The 12763-nt window shown below is 44.2% G+C and overlaps 1 protein-coding gene across 1 annotated transcript in view; it reads left to right on the top strand.

Annotated features, from left to right (window-relative positions):
- Positions 1 to 12763, top strand: part of LOC126475444 (protein retinal degeneration B) — a 600634-nt gene that overhangs the window by 300315 nt on the left and 287556 nt on the right. Inside the window, exon 3 of the mRNA XM_050103311.1 lies at positions 2631 to 2746. Within this exon, the coding sequence (XP_049959268.1) occupies positions 2669 to 2746 (78 nt within the window). The 5' untranslated portion in view covers positions 2631 to 2668. The remainder of the gene's footprint in view (positions 1 to 2630; positions 2747 to 12763) is intronic.

Genomic DNA, 12763 nt, shown 5'->3' on the forward strand with positions numbered 1-12763 from the left:
TCGGGCGATCAGCGTGTCCAAATTATTCGCTCGAATTACGCATAATGTTCTTCAAACGAATCGCAAACAATTGTGGCCCGGTTACATGGCACATTGTCTGGGAACATGAACTGTACGAATTGCTGCAAATGCTTTCCAAGCAGCCGAACATAACCATTTCCAGTCAATGATCGATCCTGTTGGACCAGAGGACTCAGTCCATTCGCTGGAGCCACAACCAGCTAGCACTGTCCCTTATTGACAGCTTTGGTCAACGACTTCATGGTGTCTGGGACACACTCGAACCCTTCCACCAGCTCTCACCAACTGAAATCGGGACTCATCTGACCAGGCCACGGTTTTCCAATCGTCTAGGATCCAACCGATATGATCACGAGCCAACAGAGCCGCTGCAGGCGATGTCTTGCAGTTTCCCAGGCACTCGTATCGGTCGTCTGCTGCGATAGGTCATTGGCACCAGATTTCGCCGCACTGTCGCAACGGATACGTTCATCGTACCTCCAACATTGATTCTGCAGTTATATGACGCAGTGTTGCTTGCCTGTTAGCTCTGACAACTCTACGGAAACGCCGCTGCTCTCGGTCGTTAAGTAAAGCCCGTCGGGCACTGCATTGTCCGTGGTGAGATGTAATGGCTGAAATTTGATATTCTTGGCACACTCTTGACAATGTAGGTCTCGGAATTTTAAATTCCCTAACGATTTCACACGTGGAATGTCGCATGCATCTAACTCCAACTACCATATCGCTTTCAAAGTCAGTTAATCCCCGTTGTGCAGCCGTAATCACGTCGGAAACCTTTTCACATGAATTACCTGAGAACAAACGACAGCTCCGACAGTGCACTATCTTTTATACCTTTTGTACGCGTTACTATGTCCACTTGCGGAGGTGCATCTCGCAATCCCATGGCTATTCTCACCTCAATGTGTGCCGTGTGGGTTTGACTGAAAAAGAGATGGACAGCGCCTCGAGTTCAAAAACATACTTGCTATTCTAGTTTCCGTCAATACACAAGAACCGGGGTTGGATGTTGTGTGTGACAACTTTCGAAGACCGATTACTCAGCTGCAATGGAACTCTCGTTGTTAGTGACGCATCTTTTCTTGTCAGTCAATTGTACCGGCACTTACACTACGTTTGAAGACTCTTCACCTCGTTTTGTTGGCGTAGCAATCGATGTTTCCCGTCACACGAGACAGCCCCGCTGCAAGACATACACTATCTGATCAAAAATATCCGCACATCCCTGTGTAATGCGGCGTTGGGAACTAGCCGGCACTAGGAGTGGACTCGCCAGTGTAAAAGGGAAGCAGTAACAGCAGAATGGTTATATCGGGAGAGCTCACTGACTTGGAATTTCTACCAGTCATTGGATGTCATCAGAGCCGTTTCAACCCTTCTAAAGCTACTCACGTCACCAGGGTGGTGTGATCCTCAAATGGAAACGAGAAGGAACAACCACAGCTAAATCAATAGCAGGCTCAACTAATCTTCTAACGAACAGGAACCATCAAAGATTGTAGGTGGTGTTGTGAAAAATCGCATTTAACCAGGGGAAGGAATCACTTGGGGTCTCCAAAACGCTACCAGTTATCCAGCTACCACAATGACTGTGTGTCGGGAGTTAAAAAGAACGGGGTATAATGCTCCAACAGTTCTTCATAAACCACACATTTCTGTAGTCAGTACTGAGAGACGCATGAGGTGGTGTAAAGAGTGATTCCACTGGACAGTCGATGACTGGAACGAATGATTTGGAGTTATAAATCACACTGTAGTCTGTGGCAGTCGGGTGGAAGGGTTAGTGTTACAGTATGAGGGTGTTCTCCGTGGCTAGATTGCAGTCCCCTTATTGAGATTAAGAAAACGCTAAATGCCAAAGGCTGGAACACATTTCACAGCACTGTGTACTGCGCACAGTAGAGTAACAGTCAGCATTACGATGCACGCTGTCACAAAGCAGCATCTTCGAGGCAGTGGTTTGTGGACATCTCTGAAATGGACAGCTTGTCCAAGAGTCCCGACCTGGACCCATTGGAACACGCTTAGGACGAGCGTCCAATATCTATCTTCTCTGATTTTAGCTCCTAACGAAGAATGGGCTGCCATTTCTTCACAGACAAAAAATTGTCCAAATGGCTCAAAGCACTATGGAACTTAACATCTGATGTCATCAGTCCCCTAGGCTTAGAAATACTTAAACCTAACTAACCTAAGAACGTCTCACACGCATCCATGCCCGAGACGGGATTCGAACCTGCGACCGTAGCAGCAGCGCGGTTCCGGACTGAAGCGTCTAGAACCGCTCGGTCACAGCGGTCGGCTCTTCACAGACATTCAGAGACCTTGTTTTTTGAACTGTCGCCTGAAGAGTTCAACCGCCGTAAAGGCGAAGAGTGTCAACTGACAGGTGTTTGGATTTACTTTTGATCATATAATGTTGGTGTACTCGTGACACCTGACGCACTGTTTAAAACGTTGTTTGAGGCCATTTCTTGTATGTGTTGCAGTTTTCACAAACCTTACTCCATCTAATTAACATTACATCACTGTTCTATCCTAAATACTGTTTCTGGCGTTTTCCTTGTGTCATGTAGCCTACAGTGGTGTGTTCTGCCTTGTTGCAGGCAGGGCCTGATGCGTCGTGAGGTGGGGAGCAGCTGCCATGCTCATTAAGGAGTACCGCATCCCGCTGCCCCTCACCGTCGAGGAGTACCGCATCGCACAGCTCTTCATGATAGCGGTGAGTGCTCACGCCTGCGCTGCCACACACCTCACCGCTTTCCCAACCATTTCATTCTGCCTCCTTTTGTTTCTGGTTATCTTTATACCGTGCCTCTAATTCACATGTGGTGCCTCCCTTTACGTCTGCTTTTCGCGTATTTCTCCTCTTGTTCCACATCGTCTTTCTCCTCCTTGTGGTCATCATTATAGTCGTCATTATAGTCGTCATTATAGTCGTCGTCATTATAGTCGTCGTCATTATAGTCGTCGTCATTATAGTCGTCGTCATTATAGTCGTCGTCATTATAGTCGTCGTCATTATAGTCGTCGTCATTATAGTCGTCGTCATTATAGTCGTCGTCATTATAGTCGTCGTCATTATAGTCGTCGTCATTATAGTCGTCGTCATTATAGTCGTCGTCATTATAGTCGTCGTCATTATAGTCGTCGTCATTATAGTCGTCGTCATTATAGTCGTCGTCATTATAGTCGTCGTCATTATAGTCGTCGTCATTATAGTCGTCGTCATTATCGTCATCTACTACTACTCATATCCTTCCCCTTCTGTTATGTCACATTTTGCCCAACTCTTTTCCACTTTCTCATTTTAACTCCTCTGCGAATATCCCAGTTCTCTTGTCGCCCGGCTGTTAACCCTCCTCTTAACCCCCCCCCCCCCCCCCCTTCACTTTCTCAGCCCTGCTCCAAGGAAACTGGTCTTCCCCTACGCGTCTGTCTATTTTGGAAGTCGATAGGCTAGTGCATCTCAAATAACACTGGTTAACAAAGAAATTGTTTCTATAGCGGGAAGATTTTGTTTGTATGTTCTCGCGTGCTCGTTTTAGTTAAAATTTCGGGACAACTGCCGGATGTTTGTAACTTCCTGCCACAATATTTCGGCGCAGAGTCTTCTGGCCATCTTCAGGTGATACTGGCGAAAACGCACTGAGCTCTGGTACTTAAGGCCCCGACGGCACATCCACGGTGGATTCACTTGGCGTTGCGCTTGCGCTACTTGAGCGCGTTCGATTCAGTTGTGCCGCGCGCTCTCCGTGGTGAAAACTCGCGGCGTCGATATCAATTAGATTGTCTTCCTACGCAGGCTACGGAGGACACGAAGTTTTTCAACGATTGGATTCCATGCCCTCTCGATTAATGAGAGACGCCTGCCGCGGTGGCCGTGCGGTTCTAGGCGCTGCAGTCCGGAACCGCGGGACTCCTGCGGTCGCAGGTTCGAATTCTGCCTCGGGCATGGATGTGTGTGACGTCCTTAGGTTAGTTAGGTTTAAGTAATTCTAAGTTCTACGGGACTGATGACCTAAGATGTTAAGTCCCATAGTGCTCAGAGCCATTTGAACCATTTGATTAATGAGAGACTCATTGTCAGTCGTGTTTCCACGGCTTCATTAATAATACAACTCCAAAAGTTAGACGTATGGGCCACAATTTTTGTCTCTGTGTAATTCATGAGATGACCAGTGGAAATACAGTGTTCAGCGATGGCAGACGTACAAGGCTGAAGAAGGCGAATATGCCGCTGATGTTCTACAATGCGATCCTGCACAGTACGCGTCGTTTGCTCTATGTAGGGTTTGCCGCATTCACACTGAATCCTGTAAACACCTGCCTTGCGCAGCTCTAGGTCGACTTTGACAGAGCCCAAGAGCGACGAAATTTTTGCAGGAGGGCGAAAGATTGCTTTCACTTTATATTTTCTTAGTATTCTGCCCATTTGCGCTGCAATATTACCAATATATGGTAAATAGGCAGTCGTTTTAAAGGCCTCTTCCTCTTCTTTGCTCCGTCGTTTACAGGTCTGCAGCGCTCTCTCCAATTGCTGTAACGAATACCCATTCTTCAGAAATACAGTCTGCAGGTGCTCCAGTTCCGTTTGCAAACTATCGGGGTCAGAGATGACACGGGCTCCGTGAATCTGTGTCTTGAAAACACCAATAGCTTGTGCCGGATGGTGGCAGCTAGCGGCTTGCAAGTAAAGGTTTGTGTGAGTGGGCTTTCTATATACCGAGTGGCCAAGTGTGCCATCGCTCTTACGTCGCATCAAGATGTTTTCGTGTATGGAGTTCAGATATAGGAACTCTCGCAGACGATCCAAACCTTGAGGCCACACTATAAAAGTATCATCAACATATCACCAAAATACTCTTTGTTTAAAAGTGGCTGAGGCGAGTGCTCGCTCCTCAAAATCTTCCATAAAAAGATTGGCCACCAGGGGACACAAAGGACCCCCCATGGCGACACCGTCTGATTGCTCATAAAACGCATTGTTAAATAAAAAATATGTAGTGGAGAGGGTGTGGTCAAACAGCGCTGTAATGTCAGCTCCAAACCTTTTGCCAATGAGGTGTAGTGAGTCCACAAGAGGTACATTTGTAAAAAGTGAAACTGCATCAAAGTTGATCACAAGTCATAACTTTGCAGCTGCAATAACTGAAGTCTGCTGATGAAATCACTAGAATTCTTTGTGATGTGGACACTCTCCTACTATTGGTTTGAGCAAAGACGCCAAGTACTTTGCAAAGTCGTAGGTGGCTTCTCCAATATTACTCACAGTCGGACGTAATGGCACGTTATCCTTGTGGATCTTCGACAATCATATAGCCTAGGTGGTTCAAAGCGTTGTTGTTGCACTGTATCTTTCTACTTGTACTCACTGTATTTGATTACTTGCCTCTCATCATATTCGATGGTTCACTCTTGGTACGTTAGTTTCATTGTTCCTGGGTGTATGTGATTAGTACGAATTTTCTGAATATTCATCAATACTTTTTGAAAAAAATCTTGCATTGTGTAGATCTGCCCTCGGTTTTTCTGACCTTACCGCATCAAAAAAACATAATGAGCACCTAAAATTATCTAAAAAATTTGCGAAGTATAAATTTGTAGTCCCGCTTAATCACCATGCATACACCACATCATACTTCGTATTTCTTACGCCACATTTCTGGAATAATTCATCAGCAGTAACTTCCAGGCATAAGTTTACGTGACAGTATCTTTCCTTTTTATTTTGTAAGGCGGCTCCATTCAAGATCCATTATACGCACTTCATGGATCCTGAAAAGACAGCAGCAGTAAAGTGCTCTCCATTTTAACTGACGGCAGTGACACAAATTTCCAAGGTATTATGCTGAAGGTTTTATTGCGTTGGAGTAGTTAGATAATCTATTTTTAGTTTAACAATCACCCAACAAGATACTTACATTTTGCTATAACAATCCGAGCGACTCTACCACTGGCACCCTTCACCGCAACAAAGGATCGTGTAAATGCACTTGTGGAATCTGATAGTCCCAGGCAAATGCCGGGATGGTTCCTTTGAAAGGGCACGGCCGATTTCCTTCCCCAACCTTCCCTAATCCGAGCTTGTGCTCCGTCTCTAATGACCTCGTTGTCGACGGGACGTTAAACAGTAATCTCCTCCTCCTCCTCTGATAGTCCACGCTCGTCTGAATGCACACTGAAGTCTTCAGGTGGGACTCACGCACAGAACTGTGAACTTCAGTAATAGGCTTATACATGATCTGGCACATTTTGCAAGCATACTTACCCGTCCGTAGAGTAATTCTGGACAAGCGTAAGGACTGTTCAAGCTGTTGGAGCCTTGATAGATTTCCAGGGTAATAACGCAAGCCTGCCAAAGTGCATATGCTTCGTCGTTAAAACTAAAAATAAGCAGACTTGTTTAAACAAGCGTTAGCTGTAAGGAAGTATTTCTAACGGCGCTTCTGATCTGCGACTTCTATAAGCTAATCCGTCGCAAATTGCTGGAAAAGCTTGTTCGAGTATACGCAACCAAGTCTTGTTTCAAGAGCATTACATCGAAAGTCTACCACGGTAAGGCAAAGAAGAGTTTGATATGAGGTCCGGACACAGAATACGTCCTGTCATCTCTCAGCACGTAGCTGCACCCGAAAAGCCACACGATTCTACATACACCAATAAAAGATTTGCATCACCTCGGTTTCCTAGAGTTCCGGAACCTGTACAGAAAATTGGAATAGAGATCAACATAAACATCATTTCTGCCCTTTTCATTGCTCATGAAAACAACACATTGCATGTTGTACCACCATACAGCGAGACCTTCAGAGGTGGTGGTCCAGATTGCTGTACACACCGGTACCTCTAATACCCAGTAGCACGCCCTCTTTCATTGATGCATGCTTGTATTCGTCGTGGCATACAATCCACAAGTTCATCAAGACACTGTGGTTCATATTGTCCCACTCCTCAATGGCGATTCGGCGTTTATCCCTCAGAGTGGTTAATGGGTCATGTCGTCCATAAACAGCCCTTTTCACTCTATCCCAGGCAATTTCGAGAGGTTTCATGTCTGGAGAACATGCTGGCCACTCTTGTCGAACGATGTCGTTTTCCTGAAGGAAGTCATTTACGATGTGTGACGATGGGGGCGCGAATTGTCGTCCATGAAGACTAACACCTCGCCAATATGCTGCCGATATGGTTGCACTATCGGTCGGAGGTTGGCATTCACGTTTCGTACAGCCGTTACGGCGCCTTCCATGACCACCAGCGGCGTAAGTTGGCCCCACATAATGCCACCCCAAAACATCAGGGATCCTCCACCTTAGTTGCATTCGCTGGACAGTGTCTAAGGCGTTAAGCCTGACCGGGTTGCCTCCAAACACGTCTCCGACGATTGTCTGGTTGAAGGCATATGCGACACTCATCGGTGAAGAGGACGTGATGCCAATCCTGAGCGGTCCATTCGGCATGTTGTAGGGCCTATCTGTACCGCGCTGCATGGTGTCGTGGTTGCAAAGATGGACCTCGCCAAGGACGTCGGGAGTGAAGATGTGCGTCATGCAGCCTCTTGCGCACAGTTTGAATCGTAAACACTACGTCCTCTGGCTGCATGAAAAGCATTATTCAACATGGTGGCGTTGCTGTCAGAGTTCCTCCGAGCCATAATCCGTAGGTAGCGGTCTTCCACTGCAGTAGTAGACCTTGGGCGGCCTGAGCGAGGCATGTCATCGACAGTTCCTGTCTCTGTGTAAGTCCTCCATGTCCTAACAATATCGCTTTGGTTCACTTCGAGACGCCTGGTCACTTCCCTTGCTGAGAGTCCTTCCTGGCATAAAGTAACAATGCGGACGCGATGGAACCGCGGTTTTGACCGTCTAGGCATGGTTGAACTACAGATAACACGAGCTGTGTACCTCCTTTCTGGTAGAATGACTGGAAGTGATTGGCTGTCAGACCCCCTCCGTCTAATAGGCGCTGCTCATGGATTGTTGTTTACATCTTTGGGCGGGTTTAGCGACATCTCTGAACAAACAAAGGGACTGTGTCTGTGATACAATATCCGCAGTCAACGTCTATCTTCAGAAGTTCTGGGAACCGGGGTGTTCCAGAGCTTTTGTTGATGTGTGTATTGAGGAGGCCGAACAGTATCTGAAGCCATATATGCTAGCTGAAGTGGAACCCCATCAGGAATAAAGTTAAAGGTAAAATAACCATTAAATTCTGTTCCTTACCGTTTATGACACCCTCATCACAGATGGTTGAGTCTACTGGAAAGAAAAAAAACTGCTTGTAACCAAAATACTACAAACGAAATGCGTTACTTTCTTGGTGATCTTTTATTTGGTATAGTGTTTTGAAATTTTCATACTTCATGTTTGTTATATGTGTCATACACTACTTTCTTTTTTCTTTAACGACCGAGCTTTTGGTGTGTAATTAAGTACTAAGTCACACGAGGGGGACAGCACCACACAGTGCGGTACACATGTGATGAGAGAGGAATGTACTAGACCGTGCGCAAAATAACCTCGCATCAGTGCAGAAACGTAATCTAACTGTAAACTCTAGGTGATTCCGTCACTTTGTGACATAGTGGTGGCTGCTTCAGTCGTTTGTAGTTTACCTACTTCCATGCTCAATACCTTCTCCTTGCTATCTTTTTGTGAAAATGTCAAATGTGTGTGAATTCCTAAGGGACCAAAGAACTGAGGTCATCTGTACCTAGACTTCCACACTACTTAAACTAACTTATGTTAAGAACACACACACACACACACACACACACACACACACACACACACACAGCTATGCCCGAGGGAGGAGTCGAGAGGGGCCGCGCAGTCCGTGACGTAGAGCCTTAACCGCGCGGCTATTTTTTTACTACGTAACACTGCACCCCCAGGCACTTGTGGTTATATGCAATGCCATTAATTTTTTGTTGGATGAGGCAAACGATGAAGCAGGAAATCTCGTTAAGAAAATGCTTCAGGGGATTGCAGAAACCAATACCTATTACAATCGAACAATGAAGATAATAAGGCATAGGTGGGTACAAGTGCTTCCCAAGGCTACTCTGCTTCAGGAAAGACGTGGTAGAAAGAGGAGAATTTTTTTGTTTTTAGGTAATATTGCCGAACAGGTTGTCAGGGGCTGACACAATTTATTATACAATGTCACTATTGTAGTGAGCGATGTTAAGTGCTACGCTACATTTGTGACTCTCTTTTTTGTTTTTAAGATTTCTTTCTGGCATCATGTGATTCAACGTGTTTTGCTTTGGTTGATCCTTGATTTATGCGTGGATTCATTTTTTCGGTGTTCTAGTGTAGTTTTAATTTAATTTGATATAAACAATTTATAATGCGTATCTCGAAGTAGAGCATTAGTTATTATGCTACAATTCACATAGCAACAAAAACTGTGTTATGAAATTATGCTGAACTTTTCTTTTTTATGTAAAATATGGCACAGTTTCCTATAGTCAGTAGACGGCAAACCTTACATATTACGGCAAATAAATGAATAGTAAATAAACTTGCAAACTTTGCCACTCATTTAATTTATTGAGACAATGAATAGTAATTGATCTATTGATATTTTCGAAAAAGAAGTAAAACATTAGATCGTGTAAGTTAATCTACCCAGTTCGACGAATAGTTCCTCTGTCCCTGGTAAGTTACGTCAATATAACAACGCTGCATTCAGCCTTTGTGTACAAGAACACCGAGTTCTCTGGTAGAATTATAAAATATTTTGTGAACAGCTGTTCACATAGCTGTAACGACCGAAACAAGAATGCATTGTCAACAAAAAGAACATAACAAGTCATCTACGTAAGAATTTTAACAAGCAGAGTCTGGAAACCTAGATGGAGACGTACAATGCTTGACGCTTTCGCCGGACCAATATGAGGTCGTCAGCATTAAGAAAACCGCTGATTACAAGCTGGCTTATTACGAATTGCGGGCAAAAATGCGACGCGATCACGTACCATCTCTAAGCAAACAGCCCCAACACAGTTTAGAGGCTATCAGTTGACGAGTATGGCAGAGTTCAATAATTCGTGAGTTGCTGCCAGCAGACGGGTCTCTGGTGTCCGTCAGCCGACAGCAGAACATTATATGAGTGAAAGAATCTATTCAATGAAGCTTGCAGACTAAGGACGGCTTGTGTTCTTGCCTGTACGTATCTCTGGACTGTTGGTAGTTAGTCTACCATGGCTTACTTGCACTTATGACCGCCACTTGCAGCGTGACGTGTGACGGAACCTGGGGGTTCGATTTGAGCAATAAGAAAGTGGCTCCTTTTCATTATTAAATTCAAAGTGATAGGCCAGGCAGGCTATTTGTTCTAATAATTTGAGTATGTAGTAAGCTTCATCTATGTCCTACGCTAGTTGAAATGACACCCTGTGTCTGTGCTCTTCGATATTTTCATGTAGGCTCTGGAAGAAGCAAAAAAATCAGACCAAGGTACCAGCACAGAAGCTGGTTTCTTCGTTTGGCCTTCCTAGCCTGATACCCGAGTCTTCCTATACTGCCTCCAACCACAGAGACCTAATGAATCTCAGCTAGATCCTGTCGCCGACTTACTCCCTTGCACGAAACAGCTCGCGTGCCAGAGTTTCGGTAGACCTGAAATATTTGCTTCCTGTTCGACTGAGGGATTCACGCAAGTACGTTGTGACCACCTTCAGGTTACGACATAGCAAATGAAACAGCACCATTGCACTTTCCGCTGATAATCATTATTGTTTAAGCAAACTGACAGAAACGTATGATCTTGTTTAATTGCGCTCTCTCTCTCTCTCTCTCTCTCTCTCTCTCTCTCTCTCTCTCTGTGTGTGTGTGTGTGTGTGTGTGTGTGTGTGTGTGTGTGTGTGTGTGTGTGTGTGTGTGTGTGTGTGTGTGTGTGTGTGTGTGTGTTGAAACGTCCCCTTTGAACAATTATACACGACTGTCCTTAAACTGACACACAATATTTTTTTTTTTAGCGCAACGCAATCTGACTTTCAAAAATCCCTACAAAAGAATGGCCCTGACTAACATTAAACTATACTTTCACAAATCACTTACCTCACAAAAATCTTCGCTGCTCAAGCTACTGCAATACAGGAGCGCCACTACTGCCAGCTAAATGAAAGATTCAAACTACTGAAGGCACTAGCTACTGATAGGCAAAGTTAGCAAATGAAAGATATTAATAGAGAACAAACAATGTATTTACCTTGATATCATCATATATAAATATAGCAGTTCATGACAAATTACAAATCTCCGCCATCTCTCTCCCCACATCCACCACTGCTGGCGGCTCACCTCCAACTGCGCAACGCTACGCGCTGTTCGCAGCCAGCTGCCTAACACTACAATGGCGAGTATTACAACAATGCAAAGCAGCCACAGACTGCACACAGCACAGCCAGTGATTTTCATACAGAGGTGGCGTTACCAATAAAAAAACCTAAACAGCCTACTTACATAGCCCCCATGCTCCCCACAAAAAATTTTTACAAATTGGATTGGGCAGTGGCCAATACAGATTTGAAAAAAATTTTTCATAATTACAATAACAAAGAAATCAAATGCACACACTTATTGATACAATGTTGGTCAAAAGCTAAAAATTTCTCACAGTCCATAAAGACAGTCCAGACTGTTCATCACAGTAAAAATGCAGAGTTTTTCTCAAAGTCTGAGCAGTAAAAGAAAATGCACACAGAAGTAGTGGATTTCCATGCAGTCTTGAAGAAGTAGTGTTGTCCTTCCAACGGAAAGACAGTGCTGACTCTTGACATGCATACAGGTAATGGGCCACAACAGAGCAAACCCACAGCAGAGTCAGTCGAAATTTTGAAAAGTATTGGTAGGTAGGTCATCACAGAGCAGACCCACTGTAGTCCTGGTAGAGATTACGGTATTGGTGGGCCACCAGAGGTGCAGACCCACTGCAGTCCTTGTAGAAATAATGGTATTGGTGGGCCATCAAAGATGCAGACCTACTGTAGTCCTTGTAGAGACGGCCAGCAGCCATCTGTTGCGACTGTGCAGGTGCACAATCACCATCGAAGAGTCTTGCGGAGAATATAGCAAGTCCATAAACCACCACTTGTGCACTCACAAGGTTTTTGAAATTGTCCTTAGAACCAGCAATGCTGTTATCCAGTCCCTTGCTGAATTATTAACACACGTGCAAACACTATCAGTCCCTACTTCTCACATATTGTCCATATACTATGACCAACAGAAACGTGTGCAGTGAAATGTAACTAACAAGTTAATAATATCATGAACTGGTGACAATTACAATTTTATAACATAAGAGTACAATAACAAAGGTACAAAACACATCATTAAAAACCTAATAATACAGATAACGTTTGTAGTAATAGGGGCTTTACAAAAGAATAGAAATAAACATATACATCAGTGTTACAGGAATTATGACATAAGTAAATACATAAAAGATCAGAATAACTTTTGAAACATCAACTTCACACATGAGTATTAACAGAATAAATAATGTCTAACATCTTTACAAAGTAAATAACATATTATTAATGCCAATTATATTTGAGGATAACAGTATTCCTCATCATAGTGAATGTAGCTTAATATTAAAAGAGAAAAAATTCTATGAAACTACACAGAGACAGGAAGAAAACAACTACACAAGGGTACACAAACATATAGCGGAATAATACAAGGAAAGGACAGGGTTTGTTTTACTGCAGTATTTTGCAAACAAA

Source organism: Schistocerca serialis, chromosome 1 (assembly GCF_023864345.2).
Source record: "Schistocerca serialis cubense isolate TAMUIC-IGC-003099 chromosome 1, iqSchSeri2.2, whole genome shotgun sequence".
In the NCBI taxonomy this organism is placed as follows: domain Eukaryota; kingdom Metazoa; phylum Arthropoda; class Insecta; order Orthoptera; family Acrididae; genus Schistocerca; species Schistocerca serialis.